Consider the following 23252-nt stretch of genomic DNA (forward strand, 5'->3'; position numbering starts at 1 on the left):
GCACGAGGGGTGTGGGGGGCAAAATGAGAGGAGGAGGCTTGGGGGGGGGAAAATGGGGGACAAAACAAGGAGGGAACAGGAACAGAACGGGGAGGGGATGGGGATTTAGGGACATTCCTCCAAGAAAGAGGCAGAAGTGAGACAAAGGTTGGAAAAAGGGGGAAAAAATCTCTTGTTGGAAAATCTCTGCTGCCCAGAATCCACCTGGGGCTGGGACAAACCTGAGGGGGTTCAGCTCCTGTCCCCCCAGGGGTGGAGGATAAAATTCCACCCCAGGACAAACACTGGAGCTCCCAAAGAGGGGGGAAAGGCCCAGCCTGTCCCCTGTGCCCCCCAATAGCCCTGGGAGCCCTGCCAGCCTCTCCTCATTCTCCTTCCCAACAGATTGGGCTCCTCCAGCTCCCAGGATCTGGAAAATTTTTTGGGGGGGGAATACAGCCCCAGGACCTGGAAGGGCTCAGGGAAATGGGGATTTTCCTTCCCCTTGAAGAACTGAAGGGCCCAGGATGTGATGGGATGCTGGGGAGGAGGTTACTGCTGGGAACAGACTCCCAGGATGACTTCAAATGGGATGTTCCCACTTTTCCATAGAGAAATTTGGAATAAAAATTAAAAAAAAAAAAAAAACAAAAAAAACAACCCAAAAACCAATTAAAACAAAACCTTCAAGTCTTAATTTTCCAGAGGGAAAAGGAGAGGGAAGAATAAAGGTTCCTGCTCCACTTACAAGAGGAATCTCTCTGGGTTGGTGACACAAAGGTTTCAGATTTCAGTCAGGAATCAGCTCTTGGAAAAAGGCAGGGGGGGTTCCCCATTCTTGCCCTCAGCCAGCAGAGAGGACACTCACAACCAGCCTGGGGGTCCCAGAGCCCCCCCAAACATGCAGGGAAAAGGGGGGGGAACACCCAAATTCCATTCAAAACAAAACCAGGAACACTTGGGATCCTTCCCCAGGTGCTGTTGTGCCAAATTTCCTTCCAAGTCCAACTCTGAAATTCAGTTTCCTGTTGGAATTGAAGCAAGAGGGAATCAAATGGTTCTTCCAGCCCCTGAGGAGAGCAGGGTTGGCCACAAGTTGTTTTTTTTGGGGTTTTTTTGTTTTTTTTTTTCCATGGAAAAAGCCAGAAGATTCCAAGTCAATGTTTAAAAATTAAAAATTTATATATATAGATATATATATATATATATATAAAAAATTTCATTCTGTTCCCTACTTTTCCAGCTCTCCTCTTACTCTTTGTCATTTGGCAACAGGATCATCCCATGGCAGGAATTCTTCTTTTAAGGAGGTGAGTGAGCAAATGTAGTGAAATCACACAGTTCCTCAGCAATTCCCTGAAAAATCCTCTCAAATCCAGGGATTCTCCTCCATCCAGCTCCGAAACGAGGACAAGGAACTCATCTACAGGTGATCAAGTTCCACGGAGCAGCTTTTATCCCAAACCAACCTGTTGAAACATCAATTTGTGGCAGCACAGAAACCATCAGCTGGAAAATGGATTCATCCAGAAGAAAGCTACATGGGTAATATTTTTATGGCTTGTTAATTATCCCAGGGTAACAAGGGGGGGGGTTCATGGGTCACACTGATTTCATTGCACAGTTCACAGGAGAGAGAAGATTCCAGAAAAACACAGGAATCTCCACGTGGAGCACCCTGGACTGGAGATGCTGTAACAACCCTCCAAAAACAGCCAGAATTCCTCCAAAAAGGAGGAAAACACTGGCTTGGGACGTGGATTCTTACTCAAGCACCCTCCAGGATTGTGTTTACAGGGCTAACACTTGGAAGAGTTCCTTCCAGTATTTTAAAATTCCAATAGTTTTGTATTTTATAGAAAAAAAAGTCACGGCAGAGAATGAAATAAAAACAGTCAAAAGCCACCTTAAAAAGTTTGGAAGGGCTGTCTGTGATGCAGACAGGAATCCCTCCCCCCCCAAAAAAAATCCACTTGGGAGCGGCTCTGGGGCCTTCAGCCTCGTGGCACTCAGGTCCTGAAGCTTCCAGAACAATCCCACATGGAGGAGGTGCCCAAACCACCTCGTCCTCCAAGGCCATCCCTCCTCGGAGCTCTGCTTCCAGAAGGTGGGAAGTGTTCAGAGAGTTCCTTGAGAAAAAGACTCAGCTGTTTTCCTTTACATGTGGGTATTGGAGAGAGCTTGATGCTGTTTCCCCCTAAGGCTTGTTTTATTCAGAAAAAGAAGGGAATATGTTCAGCTCTGGGAATTCTTCATTGTTGTAGTTGGGGCCTTGGTCCCCCAGCATGGTCAGCATGTCCTGTGAGGATACAAGGAGAGGGTTTAGGATCCAGACTGGAATATCAAGGGAGGTTTAGATTGGAAATTAATGGGGAACAGCTGGACTCCATCTCAGAGGCTTCTCCAACCTCAACAATTCCATGGCTCCATGATCATGTGGGTAATTTAATCATGGGGTTGCTGGAATAGATGCTGTGGACTGAACTGGTTCCTTTCCCAAGGGAACACAGGGTCTGTGTGCAGGGCAGATTTAAGGAGAGCAGGAAATTTAAGCTGTAATCACCAACTACAATTATGAATTCACAGGAATTTTTAAAATTTCATTGGACTGTAGCTTTGTTTTTTTGAATTCATTAGAAGGGTTAACCCAACTAGAATTTCACACTGATCCTGCAACAGATCAGACACAAAAACACAAAGCCAGTCCTGCCCTCTCCACTTCCAGCTCCACCAGGTTATCCAGGAGTTTGGGACCTCCCCAGTTGATCTGAACCAGAGGGACAAAGCTCTGGCTGCTTCAAGACCAGTGGATCCCAGCAGATTGGGGGGTTCAAAAGCTCCATCTTACTGGGAAGACCTCGGGCTGGCCGGGCTGGGGCTGCTGCACGTGCTGCTCGCCGGATGCTGGGCCGTGGTGCTGTCCCTGCCACTGCGGCCACATTCCCACGGCGTCGGCGGCGCGGGGCTGGAACGGGGCCGGGGTCGGTGCTGCCTCCGTGGCTGCTGGACAGAGAACAGAGAACACAGGCAGTGAATCACCCCTGATTTGGGAATGGAGCTTCTCCAGGGCTCTGATGGGATTGGGAAGGGCAGTGCTCTCTGTGGTGCTGCTGCTGGTGACAGGGCAGGAATTCCTGCCACAGGAATGCAGGTGTTTGCCATGGGATGGGACAAACAGACTCCCAGAGGGGTTTGTTTCCTCCCAGTCAGCTTTAAAATGGTCCAAAATTCATCTGCTGGACAAACAGACTCCCAGAGGGGTTTGTTTCCTCCCAGTCAGCTTTAAAATGGTTCAAAATTCATCTGCTGGACAAACAGACTCTCAGAGGGGTTTGTTTCCTCCCAGTCAGCTTTAAAATGGTTCAAAATTCATCTGCTGGACAAACAGACTCCCAGAGGGGTTTGTTTCCTCCCAGTCAGCTTTAAAATGGTTCAAAATTCATCTGCTGGACAAACAGACTCCCAGAGGGGTTTGTTTCCTCCCAGTCAGCTTTAAAATGGTTCAAAATTCATCTGCTGGGAGGACCCCAATTATCCCAAGCTGGAAGGGATCCACAAGGACCCCAAGTCCAACCCTGTGGTTGGAAGATGATTGAAGGTGATCGACATCAGTCAAAGCACAACTTCCAACCCTGTGGTTGGAAGATGATTGAAGGTGATCACAGAAGATGATTGAAGGTGACCGACATCAGTCAAAGCACAACTTCCAACTCTGCCCCTCACATTTAGGCACTCCCAAAATCCACCAAAAACGATGGAGGGCACGTGCCACCACAGCTGGATGCTGCCAGGGGTGTTTTGCCCCCCAAAGGCCACTCACTGAAGCCTGTGCCACGGCTGGCCAGGGCTGGGTAGGGCGCTGTGGTGGGAGACGCCGTCGACCCCGGCGCTGTCATGGAGCTGAAGGAGGACGGCGTGCCCTGGAATGTCCCCATGCCAAAGGAAGGAGGTCGGGTCTTCACTGTCTGAGATGCCACTTGCTGTAAGAGAGCAAAAACACAGGAGAGGAAGAGGAGGCACGGCTTCATCCCGACCCTCAGCTCAGGGAGGAGTTGCTGGCTCAGCCCCGAAGGAGGAAGCAGGATGGTTCCCCGTGGAGAGAAGGGGCTGGGAGGCAGCAGGGAGCCTGCAGCTGAGGGTGTGGGCTGTGCTACCTGGGCTGTGAACACCGGCCGTGTCCCTGGAGCCCAGGTGGTCCCGCTGACCTGAGCTGGGCTGGAGTGCCGGGAAATCTGGGAGAGGACCCGGCCGGAGGGCGAGGGCTGCTGCTGCTGGATGATGTTCACTGGAGGGACCATGCTGCTGCTCCTGCAACACAACGGGTGTCTGAGGCACTTCCAGGAGGAAAAGGCACCAAACTCTTCTGCTCAAGTCGTTGGTGGAGGGAAATGAGCCCAATAATTGATGGGTAACTGCCCATGGGTCACCCCTGAGTGTGCCAAGAATGTGTGGGTGTGGCAGCTGGGGACAGGGGTTAGTGGCAAACACAGGGTTAACGGCTGGCTTGGTGATCCTGGAAGGCCTTTCCAACCTAAATGATTCATGGTTCTACACTGGGAAACTGCTGAGAGGGCTGTGGGCACCCAGATGCTGGGCATGCCCAGGGCACAGCAGGGGAATGGGCAGGAGCTGGACAGGTGAAGGCTCACCTGAAGTTCTCAGCAGGCCGTGCAGCAGTGAAGGTGTTTCCCTGGGCAAACAGGGGAGGGTTGGCTGGCATGGTGCTGGCAGGGATGGCTTTGCTCTCATCTGTGGAGAGAGCACGAGTCAGTTTTGGGCTGGGACATCTCAGGAACAGGGAGAGAAGCAGGTGGAAGAGATGTGTCTGTGTGAAGGAAGACTCCTTGGTTCCTTCTCCAGACAATTCTGTTAAATCCTTTTTTTGTTGAATTTTGTTAAATTCAAAAAGAAATTTGATTTCTTTTCCATTTTCTACCGAACTCTCATGGAAGTTCTCTGGGGTCAGAGCATCCACTGCAGACTGGAGAGCTGCTCCACAGGGGCCAAGCAGGACAAACGTGACCAGGGCAGGCAGGAGGAGCTGACCTGAGCTGCTGACCCACCTGTGCTGATGCCAGGGAAGATCTCCCCGAAGCGTGGGTCCCTCTCCTGGCTGAACAGGCTCTCAGCCTTCTCCAGGGGCTTGCTGTGCTCAGGGCCAGCAGCACTCACGGGCTGGACAGGGACCTGGGGAGGGACATGGGGCTGCTCACACCTCAGCACACAGGGAGTGAGCACAGGGCCCCAGCCACTCCTGGGATTCTGAAGTGGTTTTTGGGATAGCAGGACCAGTCAGGATGCCCAGTCACAGCCCTGGAAGTGTCCAAGGCCAGGCTGGACAGGGCTTGCAGCAGAGTGGTCTGGAGGAAGGTGTCCCTGCCCATGGCAGGAGGTGGAAGTGGATGGGCTTTAAAGTTCCTTCCAACCCAAATTATTCCATGTTTCTTTGATTCCACGTGATAAATACTGGAACTGAGCAACACCCAACAAACACCTCCCCCTAAAGCCTCACCTCAACCTGGTGGCACCACCTTTAAACCCCCAGCAAAAGTATGACTTAAACAGTGCAGGACAATGAACAGGGAGTGCCCAAATCCCTCTGGACTCACCTGTGAGTGCTCATAGCCAGCCAAGCTCTCCCTTCCTGGGCCCACTTCCAGCTCTGCCTGGGGTGGCTGCTGCTGCCTGAAATAGAAAGTGTCTGTGGCAGGGGAACACAAGATAATTCCCAAGGGAACAGCTCTGGGTGGTTACACCAGGGATTTGTCAGCCTGGAGTTCCTGGCTGCAGAGAGGGGAATTTGGGAATGAAGGGTGTGTGAGGAGAAGGAGGAAATGGAAAAAGGAGCTGAGCTCCTCCTGACCTTGAGGGCAGTGGGGCTGTGCCCATGTCCAGGGGAAGGCTGACACTCTGCCCCAGCTGAGGCCTTGGCATGGAGTTTGCCAGGGCAGGCCGGGACTCCTGGCTCGAGTTCCTGCAAAGCAAACACAGAAAAAAAGAGATTTTTTTAAAAAGTCCCAACTGGTAGCAAAGCTGGGTCCTGTGTGTAGCAGGGTGTGGATGTCTGGGACAAGATACAAAAGCCCATTTGAGTGAAGAAACTTGAGGGAGTTTCCACCTGGTTTCCTTGAAAGGAGTCTCCCTCCTCCATACTCAGTCCCTGCACACCTCAAGCACAACCACACAGACCCTGCTGCTCTGCTCTGAACTTCCACAGGGATTTTTGGGTTCTGGGTGTGGGAATGGCTGTGTGTGGAATGAAGAAGTTCAAAGAGAGAGCTCTGACATGGGGCAGGAAACCAGGCTTGCAGCAGATTGCAGCTCTGCAGGGAAGCAGTGCTACTTTGCCTCATTGCAAAAAAAATCCTGGATTTCCCTTTCCCAGGCAATCCAGCCTTCTGGTTGTCAGATCACACACAGGCACAGCTTCTTGGTCCTTGCAAGGGGTGTGGAGCTCCCTCATGGAAAGAGAGAGCAGCTCTGACCATTCCCAAAGATGGAAGGGCTGTGACAGGAATCCAAGAGCATTCTAAGGCAGATTTCAGTAATTTCAGGCATTGCTGGAGCTGAATTTTGGCAGCTTGCTAAGCCACACAAAAAAGACAATTCCTCCACTTTGTAGCCCTCCACTGCCTGGCACAGCCCAGCAGAGAATGGGAGCCGGAGGGATTTAGGAACTTCTCCAGGGTTGTGGAGATTGCTGGGGAGAGGCTGAGGCTGCCCAGCCCTGGGTTCTTGTCCCTGTGCAGGCACTCACTTGACGTTGGTGTTGGTGCAGATGATGTACTCGATCTCGTCCGAGTAGGGGTTCTGGAAGGTGAACGAGCTGGTTCTCATCCACAGCCACTCGCGGTTCTTGGACCGGAAGCGGAACATGACCGACAGCACCTGCCCTTTTAACTTCACCACCTAAAACCAAAAGGGAATGACATCAGTAGCACCTGATCAAAGGTGGGGGAAGAGTAACCTGAGCACAAGCTCCCCCCCAGCCCCCTGTGATGGCCCTTTGCCTCAAACCTGGACCACCACATCTCAGCCTTCCCAAACTAAATGGCGCTATTCCCTTGGGCCAGCTTGATTCCTAAAGGATCCAGGAGGGGAATCTAAAATCCCCTTGTTTTGGCTTCACTTCTCTTATCTCCTTTGCACTGGTGAGATGTATGGAAAAGCCTCCAAGAAATGAAACACATGCTTGTAGCTTCCCATTCCAACGGTTTGGAGCAATGGATATGAGCAGCTGGTTTTTGGAGTCATGAAACCACAGGGGCAGCCTTACCTGCCCTGCCACCAGTCCAAGGCCCTCAGAAATAACAGTAACGACAACAGGGCAAGAAAACCACCTCCACTGCGGGTTCTGGGCCCTAGAGATGAACCAGGGTTTCAGCCAAGTCAAGCAGGCACTTGGGAGCCACATCCCTGGCCCTAAAAGCCAACTGGACCAGCAGCCAGAGCTGGAGTTAAGACTGGATTCAGGAGTTAAGACATAAGATGCTTCTGTTTCATTTTGCATTCCATGATATGACTAAATCTGCAACTGTTTGCACAGGAGAATTATCTAAGCTTTGTTTTTCTTCTTGGTTTTCCAGTCAATTTTGTTGTTTTGCAAGCACCAAGACATTCCAGTCTCGGAACGAGCTCCAATCTGAATTCCACCCTGCATGCAAAGGGCAGCTGTGATGCTTTTACCTGTTGAAAACTGTCCCGTAAAAGCTGTTGGTCTTCTGGATGGCAGAAATCCACAATGTCTTTCCCCAAGAGTTCCTATTTGTCAAGGAGTTGTGAGAGATCGAGTCAGTTCATCTGGCAGGCAGATTCCATGATTAATCCATCCTTGGACAGGTAGTTCCTGCTCCTTCCCCCCCAAATCCCTGTTACACAACCCAAGCACAAGAGCTGGTGTGCTGTTTTTTAAAAGAAAAGCACAACAGCTGTTGATTCGTGTTTGATCTTTAACTCAATTTGAGGCAAAAATGGCTTTAATTGACATTTGACATAATCCAGAGACACCCAGCCTTCCCATGATCAAAGCACTTGGAAAAACACATGGAAAAGCAACCAGTGGAGAAGAAACACATGTCTGGGCTAAGCCCTGGGCATGGTTTACCAGCTCTGTTGGACAAGCAGAGCCACGATGTAGAAGGCAAAGTAAATTTCAAGAGCACTTTTTTCCTTAACAAGCTCCTAAAGGTCCTCACCTGGGGCTGGTAACCCACGGTGGCCACGCAGCGGTGGTCGATGAAGGTGAAAATCCCTTCGGTGTTGTGTCGGGAGATGAATTCTGTGGGCTGGCAGACATTGTTCATGTCCGTGCAGTTGGGGGAGCTGGTCACCTGCCAGGAACACAGGGACAGTCACCAACCCTCGCTGGCCCTCAGCTCCCAGCCCTGCACTGGCATTTGTGGCCATCAGGGAATGTTTTCAGACACAACAGTTGAAGTTTGGAGATTACCAGGACAAGGTAATGTTGGAAAAGGGGAACGGGGCACTCACCTGCAGCCTGCCAATGGCCACCAGGCAGAACTTGCTGCCCTGGCCAGCATCAGGGTCATCATCAGGCAGGGAAACACCTGGGAGGGGAGGGCCAAAAATTCCAGCAAGGTTAGTACAGGAAAAATTTCAGAGGAATGGACTTCAAGACATCTCTCTGCCCTGGTCTGTAACTCAATACTCTTCCCCATGAAGGGATTTGGTAAATTAAGATGTCCACCCCTCCCTTTTTTCACCAGAAGGAATGAAAATCTCTGAATTTCAGCAAAAGCTGCACATCAGACAATTCAATATTATTTTCATCCTCTACAGAGAGAGACCTCTGCTGCTTCACCTGCAAAAATTCAATCAATCTTAAACTAAGTCATAGATGTGTTTACAAAGCACTTCCTGGCACATTCAGCTCCTGGAATGGCAACTTCAGACCATGTGTTCTCAAACCCAGCCCACCTGAACACAAGGTGGGATTGTTACCTGCTGGGGGCCAGGCCTTGATGTAGCCCGTGCAGTGCACGACCACGTAGTGGGGTTCTCCATCCTTGGCTGCACCTAAACCATTCCTTGGGAGAGAGAAAGAGGTTGTGCTGCAGTGGGGGAAGGTGAGGCAAGCTGTTCAGCTGTGTTATTTCTGTGTTGTATGTGTATATATATATATATATATATAACTTATGTGCCATTTACCTGCAGCGATTCCTCATGAAGCTCAGACGATTGACAGTGACCGGGTCCACAGAGCTGTTGCCACACCTGCACCAGGGTTAGAAAGGATTTGATCTTTCTTGAGCAACATGGAAATGATCTGGATATCTTGAATAAGAAGAATTTCCATCACAAAAACCCCTCATTCTGCAGAACTCAAGGGGGACTGAAACTAATTGGATCTTCTACAACAACAGGGCAAACAAACATTTCGAGAATTTGTCTGTAGGGAAAGCTCAACCATGTTCTGTCATGTCTACATCAAAATAAGCCCCAAAAAAAGCTGAAATCAAAGCATGGAAGGGCCAGGTTTAGGGAGCAAGTCTGGCTTTAGGCTCAGAGATCTCCCCAGGGAATTCCTTCCTACCTCATCCTGCAGATGAAAGATCTCCTGGAGCCCATGCACATCCTCATGGACTGCTGCCCTTCCTTCTTCACAGTCCCTGTCTTCAAATCGAGGATACGACCTAAAAAAAGGCAATGAAAAGGAGATGCTGCTGCACTGGGAGTCCTTCCACAAGCCAGGTGTGGTGCCAGGTGATGTCCTGGGAACTGGCAGGACACCAGTGTCACTGCTGGTACCTTTAGATGCACTCTCTGGGGGGGCTGCAGCATCCTTGGTAGAAAGGCACCAGGGCTTGGTCCCCTCTACAAAGGGAAGGATTTAATCCAAGTCCTTTGCAGGCTGTCCCCAACCTGCCAGCCCCTCACGTGCCAGCCCCTGCTGTACCTGTGAGGGCGTTCTCAGAGGTGGAGAGCTGCTCCCTGAGCTTGCCCACGTCGTCGGGGTGCACCTGCTCGTACAAGGTGCTGCCGAACCACTCGGACTGAGGCTGGTTCAGCACCGGCGTCACCGAGTCCGACACGTAAACCACGCGCCCCGTCTCGCACGACACGATGAACAGGAAGCCATCAGCTGCCTCCAGGATCAGGTGTTTGAGCTCCTGCAGACACACAGACACCTCTCAACTCATCCCTGGCACCTTGGTTTTTTGATTTTTCTAAGACTTCCAATAACGAACTTTCTCACAGGCTTTATGTAAATAAGCGATTGTTTTGCATTCTTTGATAGAAGAGGAGAAATTTGATAAACTGGTAAGTTTGTCCGGTGTCGTTGGACAATCCACTGTCACTTCTAAAAATCTATAAATGTTAAAATCAGAAATTAAAAATACTCTTTTTACCTTAAGAAAGCTGCGTGTGAGCTTTGTGTTATTTCATATCCTGTAACAACACACCCCATGTTTGGGCTTTTTCCCCTCCACTCATAATTTAATTTTCCCCTCTGATTGCTGCAATTCCCACAAAGCAGCATCAGGCCAAGATCAGAAAGTTTCAGGGACACCTCACTGTGACTTTCCAGGAGTCCACTTAATAAAAAGAGGAAAAGGGACTTTTTATATGGGCAGAGACTTGGTCAGTGATAGAGGTTGACACCTCTCAACTCCAAAGCCAAAACCATCCCGGGTTTGGGCTTTTTCCCCCCTCCCATCATTTAATTTCCCCCTCTGATTGCTGCAATTCCCACAAAGATTAGAAGCCTTCAGGGACACCTCAATGTGACCTTCCAGGACCTTAAGGCCACTTAATAAAAAGAGGAAAAGGGATTTTTTTATACGGGCAGAGAGAAAGGAGAGGTTGACACCTCTCAGTGATCAGTGAGAAGGGAGAGGTTGACACCTCTCAACTCCACAGCCAAAACACACCCTGGGTTTGGGTGTAATCCCCACAAAGCAGCATCAAGGTAAAGATCAGAAACCTTCAGGGACACCTCACTGTGACCTTTCAGGACCTTAAGACCACTTAATAAAAAGAGGAAAAGGGATTTTTTATATGGGCAGAGAGAAAGGAGAGGTTGAGAGGTTGACACCTCTCAACTCCACAGCCAAAACACCCCCTGGGTTTGGGCTTTTCCCCCCTCCCATCATTTAATTTCCCCCTCTGATTGCTGCAATTCCCACAAAGATCAGAAGCCTTCAGGGACACCTCACTGTGACCTTCCAGGACCTTAATAAAAAGAGGAAAAGGGGTTTTTTGTACGGGCAGAGACCTGGTCGGTGAGGAAGGAGGGTTTGTAGGTGCCGTCGGTGGAGGTGTTGCCGGTGCCGCGCAGGGATTTCATGTGGGACACGGCCATGCGCAGGATGGTCAGCTTGTCCGGCTTGCGCGCCAGGGCGCTGCACGTGGGCACCATGTCGGACAGCTCCGTGATGTAGGCCGTCATCTTGTTCCTCCTCCGGCGCTCGATCTCGCTGTGGTTCTCCCTGCCAGAGGGCGAGGAGGAGGAGAGAGGAAGGTGAGGTTGTCAGGGGTAAGGGAGGTTCCTGTGACACACACACACACACACACACGGAGACGCCGTCGGGATTAGGATCAAGCCTCACATGCTGGGCGTGCACAGGGAGTGTGGAGACAGGGCAAGGAGGAGAGGCTACACCTGGACCTTCCTCAGTCACAGCAGCTCCCTGGAACGTGGGGATGCTGAGGATCTGGGCTGACCTTCCCCATCCAGCACACAATGCACACAATGCTGCAGGAAGCCAAAGGAGCTGCTCCCAAAGTGGAGTCACCTCCCTGCAGTAACTGTGCATGGGAGGGTGGATGAGATCACCTGCACCATCAGACACACCAGGTGTGCAGCTAAAATTGGGGCATCTGCTCTTCTGGGCAAGCTGGGCTGCTGGGAGCTGTGGGAAGCAGCTTTAAGGCTCCTTCCAGCCCCAGCCAGCCCAGGATTCTGAGTGATCTGAATTAGCTGGGGCTGACCTCTGGGAAGGCACCTCTCAGTGACACCAAGAGCCCTCTCACCAGCATGGCAGGGAACGCTCCCGAGCAGGTTACACCTCATTTCTGCACAGATCATCAAGGCCAACCAAGCTGGGCACAGCAGGAGCAGGCAGCACCTGGGTGGTGGCTCTGAGACCACTGCTGCCACCTGAAGAGGTTCTTGGCACCCCTTTGGCTCCCATCAGAGCAGAACTTGGTTCTTTTATCCAGGATACATCACTGAACTGGGATCCTAAGGTGGGTTTTCCAAAACAGAGCTTCAAAGCCAGGTTTCCTCTACAGAAGGATGGATCATGTGCAAGGAAGCACATGGTGGGAAGTGAAATGAGATGGAAGTGTTGGAAGGAGCAAGGATAGGCAGGTGAATAAAAGGATAAATACAAAACTGGAGCATTTATCACTACGAGGTGTGTGCAGACATTCAGTGACCTCACCTTTGGGTCAGGCAGCTTCTCTAAACTCACAAGCTCAGGTGTGAAAAACAAAGATCCTTCAACAACAAAAGCTACTGGGGAATCACCACCACATTTCCATTTCACTCTGCCATGAGGAAAGGGTGGGAGAACTGGGATTGTCCACCCTGGGGACACCTCTGTGCCCTCCTCAAACGTTTCAGCACAGCTCAGTGCAGTCAGCAAAGGAACTCTGGGGGTCAGGTTTTGCTTTAAGGACAAAACTGCCCCAAACTGGCTGAAGTCTGTGACAAATCAGCTGCACATGGGCACAGGTGTCTGCAGGGCCCATTCCTGGTGACTGTTCTGGTGGTTTCAGGCACAGCCTCTCATTAATTACTAATAGAAACTCAGGGGGAAAAATTAAATGCTGTTTCCAGTGACACCACCTTTCCTGGAAGGAAAACACCTGAGCTAAGACAGCTTTTCCTGCCTGTTCTGAGAGTCCAGCAGCATTCCCAGCACACAAAACCTTCCCAGATGGACAATTTGGGAGCCAGGACAAGAGGAACTGTATTTAGCACAGGTTAGCAAAGCTAGAGGTGAAAGCAGGAGCTCTACCCTTTGGTAAATAAATCCTTTCATGTATTCCCTAAAAAGGTTCTTCCAAGGATGAGGTGTGCCTTTCCTCAATGCCTTTCCCCTCCTAATCCCAATTCCACAGCCATTTCCAGGAGTTTGTTAAATCTTCTGCAGCAGATGAGGGAAGGAGGGAAAAAATAAAATAAAAAAAAGAGAGAGAAGGGATGCCTAGAGAAACATTAAGGAAAGGAAAAACTCTGCTTGTCCATGCTTGAAATCTCCATTCTCCTACCTGGCAAGTCTCTCCTTATCCGCTGAACTCTGCTCATCATCAGACCTAAAAATAAAATCAGCCAGCTAAGCTAAAAATGGAAAAAAAGTTGAAAGAAATGGGGAAAAAAAAAAAAAATGGAAAGATGGACTAGGAAACCCAGCCTAGGGACAGGTCTGTTTTGCAGAGGAACAGTTCCATGAAATAAAACAGTCATTAGTTTGCAACATTCTACATTCAATTGGTGCCTGATGTGTTGGAGTTTCAAAACATTTTCTGAGGCTGTGACCCAGTTCTAATTTGCTTGTTTCTAATATTAGAAGTATTCTGATATTTCTAAGATATTTTTGATTTGCTTGACTTCAGAAGGACTCGAACCACTTAAAAAGCTGGAGAATCCCAGCTTGGAATTCCCTGTAGCCCTTTGGAAGGTAAGAACAGCAGGACTGCCCCAAATCCAGGGGGCATTTTTGGGCCCCTCCTGGGAAATGGGACATTGATGGGCTGGAACATGTCTAGAAAAAGGAATGGAGCTTAAAATGGCTGTAAAAATCCCATGGGCTCAGTCCCAACACTCAGAGATAGTGTCAGACACCAAAAACTGATCCAAGTATTCCCTACAATGTCCAGAAAACCCCCAGTTTGTAGAGCTTCTGTGTAATTCCCTCCAAAACACACAAATCCCAGCGTGTGCCAGGAAAGCCTGTTCAAGGAAAACTTGTACTGAGCAGGAAACTTGGAATCTCTGCAAATTTCTTGAGCAGGAGAAAAGAATGAGAGTCCAAGGGCAGAGCTGAAAGGAATGGTGAGAAAGAGGAATGTCATTGTCACTCTCAGTGAACTGCTCCCAAAAACATCAAGGGTTATGTGTGGATCCCTTCAAAGACTGATGGTTGTGAGAAGGGAGCTGCAGGATCTCTCTCAAATTAAGGTTTTTTGGCACAAAAAAAAAAGCTTTTAAATCATCAAATTCTTACCTGGCAAATCTCTCTTTATCGTTTGGCATGGGGTCATCATCACATCTAGGAGAAGGGGAGAGGTTAAAGTGTTTGCAGTTCCTTCTTTCCCAAAAACCCACAGAAAACAAGGTTTAATAACTGCCACCAAAAAAATGCCTGGGGTTAAAAAGACCAATTTGGCTGTGGGCAGTGCAGGATAATTCACTGATCACCCCAAACTGCCCTTGGAAGGTAAAGTAGCCCAAATAAGGATCTCCATCCAAGGGTTTCTCTTGGTAAATCCCACATTCATCATCCTGAAACCATCCTTAAAGCACAAGAATGCAGGGAATTGTGGAACTGGAGTGATTTGAAGTTTTTATTGGAGTTAACTCCAGTATCACTGGAGTTATTCAATCCTAAACCACGTAGTGTGGCTACAAATAAATGCCACGAGATATTCCAGCTCTTCTGTGCTCCATATGGATCATGAGGAGGCCCTGAAAGCCTTGCCAACTCCTCAGGAATAAGGAAGTCTCTGGAACTGGAGCATCCCTACAGCAGATGAGGATTAATGAATGTCTGAGGCAGCAACAAAAGCCACAGAGATGGAGGAACGTTGCTGAATATTGAGGAACTGGAGCAATTCCCACTGCATCCAGAGAGGAAAAGCCCCAGGAGCAGAAAGGTCTTGCTCCAGAGAAAACACAGAGACACAGGATAGAAACTTCTGGATGCCATGTTCTCCCTCACCTGAGGAATTTACTGTTCCCTTCTCCATCATCATCAAAATCGAGCCTGAAAAACAGAAAAAAACATAACTGCTAACCAAGTGGTTTCTCCTTTAAATGACTTTTCTGTCTGTGCCCATGGATGATTCCTTGGGAAGGAAAAATTAAGTAATCCCAATGCAATTTAGTGATTCTAATACAAAACAAAGTTTGGAAAGGGGAATTCTTTTAGGTGTCTATCAGGAACAGAGCAAGGAAAAACAGTTCCAAAGGAAGAAAACCCACGTGGAGCATCCACTGAATCCCAACCTTCTGTTCCAAAAGCCTGGATCTCCAAAGAGAATCCAGGACCATCAACAGCCTACAGATGGAGCATTCCCAGTTTAAAAAACCTGGATTGGGTGCATTTAAAATTAAAACAAAACAAAAAAAGTGGAGGTAAAAACCTTCCTGGAGTTAAAGTTCAGTTTGTGCAGTGTTTGCTCACACAGGGCCAGAACCTCACTTCTGAGCAGTTCATGTGGAAGGACAGAGGAGTTTTCACCTTTCCTTTTGGGATGGAAAGCTGTGCATGCAGCAGAGCAGGAGGAGCTGCAGGGGAGTGGGAGCACCAGCAAATGGGGCTGGAGGAAAGGGTTTCAGTGACTGGGAGGGGTGCAGAGTTCAGTCTGCTCGAAAATTCCGAGGCAATTTCTCGTGCCAGAAATCTGGGAACAAGCACTCAACTCCCTTTGAATTTGCAGAGGCATTTGGAGCAAACAAAAAAACCTCCCAGAAGCACATTGTGGCTTCCCCCCACCCCTCCCAGGGACAGCACAGCTGCAAAGGTTGGAGGAAGGCCCCAAAACTCAGATTGATTCTCTGTTCCACCAGGTCTTGAGGCAGCTCTCAGTCTTTGGTGTGTATCTGTTCCTTCTATGAGGTGCAAAGTTTTTAGTTCCCTCTGAATATGTCACTAAATCCCCTCTTTGAGGAGTAAAAGAACAGTAAGTATGGTGTCCTAAGTGTGGTTTAAGTAACAAAATAATATCTGTAGGTACAGATCTATCAGGCTACTGAAAGAAGGGAGACATTTATAGATAGATTGATAAAATTTCTTAAAATATATTACAGATAGATTGATAAAATTTCTTAAAATATATTATAGATATATTGATAAAATTTCTTAAAATTTATTATAGATATATTGATAAAATTTCTTAAAATATATTATAGATAGATTGATAAAATTTCTTAAAATATATTATAGATATATTGATAAAATTACCAAACTTCACAAGTGTAATGCACAGTAAGTGCACATTGAGGTGGACAGAGAGCTAGAATAAATGAAAATTTAATATAACCAAGCTCACACAGTTCAGGCAAAGAGAAATACAGATTTAACCTATAATTACAAGACAGAACCCTGAAGTACATCATAAAGTCAAATGTTTGCACAGAATTATATAAATGGTAGCTGACCACAAAGGGAAAGGATGGACAGAGCCCACCTGAAAGCAGCAGGAAACGTCCCAGAAGCAGCCACAGCTCATTCTGGAGAACAAAACTCCCTCCAAAAGGCCCTTCTGGCCCAGCCCTCCCTCCCTGACTCACCCAGGCCGTCTCTTGCTGCCTCTCGGAGCTGCCCCAGCCTGGGCTCCCGAGCCGGCGTTCCCGGAGCCAACGGCGGCACCCAACGAGGAAACATCGGCTGCCATCTCTAAACAGGAGTGGGGAGAAAAATAATCAGAGAAAAATCAACCAGGTTTAGTTCCAACCCCTGTGGTTCAGTGGAACCCAGTCAGAGGGAGCTGGGTGGCAGCATCTGCTGGGGCTGGATGGGGCAATGTCCCTCATGTGCTGCTCTGAGGAGCACACGCTGCTTCCTCAGCTGCACAGCTCAGGCAAATCCAGAGCTGGGGTTTGGGGTTTGGGATTTGGGAGAGAGGAGGAGCCTAATGGGAGCAGGGAAGGAGCTGCCAAATCCAGAGATGGGGTTTGGGATTTGGGAGAGAGGAGGAGCCTGTGGGAGCAGGGAAGGAGCTCCCAAATCCAGAGATGGGGTTTGGGATTTGGGAGAGAGGAGGAGCCTGTGGGAGCAGGGAAGGAGCTGCCAAATCCAGAGATGGGTTTGGGATCTGGGAGAGAGGAGGAGCCTGATGGGAGCAGGGAAGGAGCTCCCAAATCCAGAGATGGGTTTGGGATTTGGGAGAGAGGAGGAGCCTGTGGGAGCAGGGAAGGGGCTCCCAAATCCAGAGATGGGGTTTGGGATTTGGGATTTGGGAGAGAGGAGGAGCCTGTGGGAGCAGGGAAGGAGCTCCCAAATCCAGAGATGGGTTTGGGATCTGGGAGAGAGGAGGAGCCTGTGGGAGCAGGGAAGGGGCTCCCAAATCCAGAGATGGGGTTTGGGATTTGGGAGAGAGGAGGAGCCTGATGGGAGCAGGGAAGGAGCTCCCAAATCCAGAGCTGGGGTTTGGGATTTGGGATTTGGGAGAGAGGAGGAGCCTGATGGGAGCAGGGAAGGGGCTGCCAAATCCAGAGATGGGTTTGGGATTTGGGATTTGGGACAGAGGAGGAGCCTGATGGGAGCAGGGAAGGAGCTCCCAAATCCAGAGATGGGTTTGGGATTTGGGATTTGGGACAGAGGAGGAGCCTGATGGGAGCAGGGAAGGAGCTCCCAAATCCAGAGATGGGTTTGGGATTTGGGACAGAGGAGGAGCCTGATGGGAGCAGGGAAGGGGCTGCCAAATCCAGAGATGGGGTTTGGGATTTGGGATTTGGGAGAGAGGAGGAGCCTGTGGGAGCAGGGAAGGGGCTCCCAAATCCAGAGATGGGGTTTGGGAGAGAGGAGGAGCCTGATGGGAGCAGGGAAGGAGCTCCCAAATCCAGAGCTGGGGTTTGGGATTTGGGATTTGGGAGAGAGGAGGAGCCTGATGGGAGCAGGGAAGGGGCTGCCAAATCCAGAGCTGGGGTTTGGGATTTGGGATTTGGGACAGAGGAGGAGCCTGATGGGAGCAGGGAAGGGGCTGAGGCTGCACCATGAAGGAGGGAGGAGGAGCTGAGCTGTTTGTGTAGAATATTCTATTTAATTCTAAATATTCTATTTCATATTCTCTACAAATATTCTATTTGTAGAGAATATTCTACAAATATTCTGTATTTGTATATTCTATATATACTATATATAGAATATTTTCTATATATATTATAGAATATTTGTATTCCATTCCCTGCATTTTCCTGTATTCCATTTCCTGCATTTTCCTGTATTTCCATTCCCTGGATTTTCCTGCATTTCCATTCCCTGGATTTTCCTGCATTTTCATTTCCCTGCATTTTCCTGTATTTCCATTTCCCTGTTATTTTCCCGTGTATTTCCTGTATTCCATTTTCCTATATAATTCCTGTATTTTTCCTGTATTTTCCTGTATATTTCCTGTATATTTCCTGCATTCAATTTTCCTATATCTCATTTTCCTGTATTAAATTTTCTTGTATTTTCCTGTATATTCCCTGTATTTCCATTTTCCTGTATTTTCCTGTATATTCCCTGTATTTCCTGTATATTTTCCTGTATATTCCCTGTATTTCCATTATCTGCCTGTATATTTTCCTGTATATTCCCTGTATTTCCATTTCCTGTATTTTCCTGTATATTCCCTGTATTTTCCTGTATATTCCCTGTATTTCCATTTCCTGTATATTCCCTGTATTTCCATTATTTTCCTCTATATTTCCTGTATATTCCCTGTATTTCCATTTCCTGTATATTCCCTGTATTTCCATTATTTTCCTCTATATTTCCTGTATATTCCCTGTATTTCCATTTCCTGTATATTCCCTGTATTTCCATTATTTTCCTGTATTTTCCTGTATATTCCCTGTATTTCCATTTCCTGTATTTTCCTGTACATTCCCTGTATTTCCTGTATATTTTCCTGTATATTCCCTGTATTTCCTGTACATTCCCTGTATTTCCCCTGTATTCCCTGCACATTTCCAGTAACACTCTGCAGTTGTTCAGAGCTTGCTCAGTGTGGCTGAAGCTGAATCCACATCCCAGCATCCCCATCACAACCCACCCTATACTCAAACAGTCTGTTCCACAGCAGAAAATGACTTTTCAAATGCCTTAAACCCCATTTTTCCTGTTTGGCTGAAATCAGTCAGCTCTGGGCATATTTTTATGGCCGTGGCTTCGTTCATGTGCTGTGAAACCACCACGAACCAACTGCTCCAGCCCAAAAATCTCCACCACAACCTGAGCCTGATGCACCTCCCAAACCACTTCTGCTTTATCCAAGTGCAGGGACCCCAAAAGGCACCCAGACACCCCCAAAAACCCCAAAATTGGGCTCCCCAAACCACCCTCAGCAGCACCGAGAGCAGCTCGGGCAGGAACAGCCACAGCTGGGGGCACAAAGTGAAGAACTGAGGTCAGGTTTAAAGAATTAGGGACAAAAATGGGCTTTAAATTGGGCTTGCCAAGTTCTTCTCCACTGCCCAAAGCCAGATTTCAGTCCAACCACAGTTTAATTTCACTTCCACAGTTGCATTTTGGTTTATTTCCAGCTAAAAGTGGAGCTGTACAATCACCTCAGTGGTGTGCCTGCACCTCCCAGCAAACCCACTCCCAAATTTCTGCCATTTCTGCCAAAATTAACCACATTTTACCACATGAACACTCCCAGCCTCTCTGCCTGCCTGGTTTGTTTTCCTCCAAGCACTTGGTGTTGCTGAGGAAGTTTTTTCCTTGCAGATCCATAGGATTTCCCAGGGGTGACTCCAGTATGGAATAAGCATCCAGCTGGAGGAGCCAAAACCAACAATCCCAAGCAAGAGCAGCAACAAAACACCAGGATCCTCTGCAATTCTAAAATACATCTGGAGAACAACAAAAAAAGAACAAACCAGAGGTGGAAACCCTTCCCCATCTCCTCTCTGCTCGATTTGGGATCGCTCAGGTGCTGCTGTGAAAGTCCCAAGGTGACATCCAAGGGTTTTGTTGAACAAAATGAAGTTTTCAAGTGGGAATAAAGCAGGACAGGAGGGTTCCTCCTTTTCCCCAGCCCTATCTGGACATGGTGGGAACAGAAATGAAGTTTCTGGAGCACAGAGGAGAATCCCTTTCCTGAGGGGAAGGAATTTCCGCTGTGGGCAGGGGAAGGAAGTGACACCGAGCTCTGGGCCCAGCTCCACGCAGGGACAGACACAGAAAATTGATTTTCAGACCTTTGAGATCTCCCAGGAGCCCAGCATGCAGCCCATGAGGGGCATTTCCCTCTCCTGCCTCAGGACAGACCCAGATGGGCACCAGGAGCTGCTTTGAGTGGCCACAGCCTCCCAAAAACCAGGGCAGGGAGAGCAGGAGGAGGGAAACACAGCTGGAGATTGTTAGAAGAATAAATTCTGAAGAATTCTCACAAATAAGGGAAGAGAAGGGAAGAGCCTCTGGGGTTTTCACCCTTTGGGATTTCCAGGAAAAGACACAGGAACACAAATTCCCTGTTTGTGTCTTCTCCCCATTCCAACCCCCGAGGTGAATTCCTGGAGCCCAGCACGCAGCCCATGAGGGGCATTTCCCTCTCCTGCCTCAGGACAGACCCAGATGGGCACCAGGACCTGCTTTGAGTGGCCACAACCTCCCAAAAACCAGGGCAGGGAGAGCAGAAGGAGGGAAACACAGCTGGAGATTGTTAGAAGAATAAATTCTGAAGAATTCTCACAAATAACAAGAAGGGAAGAGCTCTGGCTTCATCACCCTTTGGGATTTCCAGGAAAACACACAGGAACACAAACTCCCTGTTTGTGTCTTCTTCCCATTCCAAACCCCGAGATGAATTCCTGGAGCCCAGCACGCAGCCCATGAGGGGCATTTCCCTCTCCTGCCTCAGGACAGACCCAGATGGGCACCAGGACCTGCTTTAGAGTGGCCACAGCCCCCCAAAAACCAGGGCAGGGAGAGCAGGAGGAGGGAAACACAGGTGGAGATTGTTAGAAGAATAAATTCTGAAGAATTCTCACAAATGACAAGAAGGGAAGAGCTCTGGCTTCATCCCTCTTTGGGATTTCCAGGAAACACACAAGGATTCCTTCCCAAATTTCTGTCTTCTCCCCATTCCAAAGCCCTGAGGTGAATTCCTGGAGGAGTTTTCCCTCCCTGGAAGGAGGATGGAGCCAGGATCTGCTCCCTGAGAGGAAACAGCCCCAAGTTATAGCAGGGCAGTTTTGGGATGGGTGTGAGGGAAAATTCCTTCCCAGCAAAGGCTGCTCTGCAGTCACCATTCCTGGAGGTGTCCAGTCAAGAAATCCCAGGTGTTTTTCCAAAATCCTGGCTCGGTTTATGTCCCAGCCCTTGCCAGAAGCAATCCCTGCTCCCCCACACCATGGGCTGGATTTAATTAAGGCCAGAAAGGAGCAAATGCAAATCCCAGCCCCCATCACTGCTCCAGGCTCCCAGCCCAGCTCTCCTGGGAAAGGCTCTGCTGCAACCACTGGCATCCCAACAGGGCAAAAAAAAAAAGGCTCCAAAATAAAATCCCTGCAAATATTCCCAGCTGGGATTTATGAGAGGGGTTGCTGCAGATTTTATGTGCATTTTTATTGTGCAAAACTGGTGCTCTGTGCTGCAGAAGCTTCAGCAGGGGGTTAATTGCCAGGCTCAGGTTTGGGTATCAAATCTCCCAAGATTTGCTTTAAATTCACCCATTTGGGATCTTCCCAAAATGTTAGGGAGCAGATAAATCAGCCTTCAAAGTACTCTACATTTCACTCACAACTAGAAGGCTTTGATATTTCTGCTTTTATGGTTTTTTTATTTACAAAACATTTCCATTTCTGTGGCTGGGGTACATTAAATTGATTTTTTTCTTTTTTTTTGAAGCAGAAGGTTTTTAGTTTGTTTGAGTTTCCCATGAAATGCCAGCTCAGCACTTTCATCCCCATGGGAACTTTCTCCAAGAAGAAATATGGAAATTAAGAAAAGAATGTTTCTTCCATTGCTAAGGGGTTGAAATGATGACGTTTTGGGTATTTTGGGGCATTATCCAGCATTCACTGGAGCCCTGAAATCCATTTTTTAACACTTTCATGAAAAGAAGACCCACATTATTTGTGAGAATTCTTCAGGATTTAATCTCCTAATAATCCCCATGTTTACTGCTTGTGTATTTCCCTCCCTCTGTGTAAAAGTTGGTGACTCTGCCCATGATTATAAATATTAAACACAGATGTTGAAAATTCTTTCTCATTTCTTTCAGAATTTAAAACTTTCTTACGCAAAAAACCACGGAACCCTGAAGACTCCACTTCCACAAATGCTTGGATACCCACGAGTATCTCACAGGATGAGTCCCCAGTGTGTTTGTTCACCATTAAAAACCACAAAACCTTCCTGAAACGTTAAAATAAAAGCCCAGAATCCTTCAGCAGTGTCATTGAACACTCCTGGATAAACCTGAGCGTGTCTCAAGCCACAAAGGACAAGCTAAGACTAAAAAAAAACCTCAAAAACAAACAAAGCTCAGATTCTGATCTCAGCCACCACGCTGTAAATCAATCACGACTTCACAGACGCTGGGCTCATCAGGATCCAAGCTCACTTCAGAGCAGTTTAGCCAGAAAATCGATAAAATCAGATCTTTTTCTGGCAAGAATCAGGGATCAGCAGCTCCCAGCTTCCTGCGCACAGGGAGTTGAGGACTCTGGGGAGCAGCCCGAGGAGCCGAAGCTGAGGGAACATTGTGCTCCAGGCCCTCCCCTCCTTCACAGAGCTCCAAGAAACATTGGTGCAAAACCTTCACACCGGGCCAGCACTTTGTGTTGGGGGTTAAGAAAAACCTCAGCGAAACACAACTGAAAAAGGGGCAGAAGCCGTCAAGGAAAATAAATCCAAAGGAGTGATGATAGAAACCCAGTGCAGGGACCCCAAAACCACCTCGAGGGTCCCTCATACCACCAGGGACCCCCAGTCCCAAGCACCCCAAATCCAGACAAACACAGCCCTGACCCCTCCAGGGTGCCCCCATCCCACTGTGCCATTTCCCCCTCAGCCCTTCAGGGGCCTCCTCACGCCCCTGTCAGCCCCTCCAGGGCCCCTTCACCACCCTCAGAGCCCCTCATGACATCCCCCGCCCCTGAGGGTCGCCCTCAGCTTTGGAGGCCGCCTTTGGGTCCACTCAGACCCCTTGTGCTCCCCCTCAGCCCCGCATGCCCTCCCTGAGGCTCTCAGCCCGCTCCCCAGCACCGTTCGTGCCGCCGCGGCCCGGCTCACCCGCGCTGGCGGCGGTGGCGGCCATGACGGGGGTCTCGGGCCCCCCTCCTCGCTCCGCTCCGCCGATCCAAGATGGCGGCGCAGGAAAACCTCCGCCGGCCCCACAGCCCCGCCAGCGCGGGGGCGGGGCCA

General features: G+C 48.9%; 1 protein-coding gene across 11 annotated transcripts; it reads right to left on the reverse strand.

The window, feature by feature from the left end:
• Window positions 1-651: 651 nt before the first annotated feature.
• ARNT (aryl hydrocarbon receptor nuclear translocator) lies at window positions 652-23236 on the reverse strand. 11 transcript variants are annotated; one of them, XM_071417496.1, is made up of 23 exons: window positions 23121-23236; window positions 16463-16568; window positions 14889-14933; window positions 14175-14219; window positions 13219-13263; window positions 11216-11429; window positions 9896-10109; window positions 9748-9813; window positions 9533-9632; window positions 9148-9213; window positions 8941-9026; window positions 8470-8546; window positions 8175-8309; window positions 7666-7740; window positions 6737-6888; window positions 5843-5953; window positions 5589-5664; window positions 5043-5166; window positions 4629-4728; window positions 4185-4287; window positions 3800-3959; window positions 2828-2982; window positions 652-2278 (listed from the first exon to the last, which is right to left on the reverse strand). In XM_071417496.1, the coding sequence occupies exons 1-23, from the start codon at window positions 23143-23145 to the stop codon at window positions 2189-2191; spliced, it is 2370 nt and encodes a 789-aa protein (XP_071273597.1). In that variant the 5' UTR covers window positions 23146-23236; the 3' UTR covers window positions 652-2188. The 11 variants fall into 11 exon arrangements, 10 of the variants coding, with proteins under 10 accessions (XP_071273597.1, XP_071273594.1, XP_071273595.1 ...); XM_071417493.1 differs by having other exon boundaries at window positions 2828-2979; window positions 4134-4287; XM_071417494.1 differs by having other exon boundaries at window positions 2837-2982; window positions 4134-4287.
• Between the last annotated feature and the right edge of the window lie 16 nt (window positions 23237-23252).

This window comes from Agelaius tricolor, unplaced genomic scaffold (genome assembly GCF_023055355.1).
Source record: "Agelaius tricolor isolate 1412-34295 unplaced genomic scaffold, bAgeTri1.0.p SCAF_69, whole genome shotgun sequence".
NCBI classification, from domain to species: Eukaryota; Metazoa; Chordata; class Aves; order Passeriformes; family Icteridae; genus Agelaius; species Agelaius tricolor.

Coding starts and splice junctions, on each gene's coding strand:
- ARNT (XM_071417492.1), bottom strand. CDS start 23,145: ATGGCCGCCACCGCCGCCAGCGCGG. Junction 14,220..14,888: donor GGGAACAGTAAATTCCTCAG/GTGAGGGAGAAC, acceptor CCCTTCTCCTAG/ATGTGATGATGACCCCATGC. Junction 2,279..2,827: donor GCCAGCCCGAGGTCTTCCCA/GTAAGATGGAGC, acceptor GTATCCTCACAG/GACATGCTGACCATGCTGGG.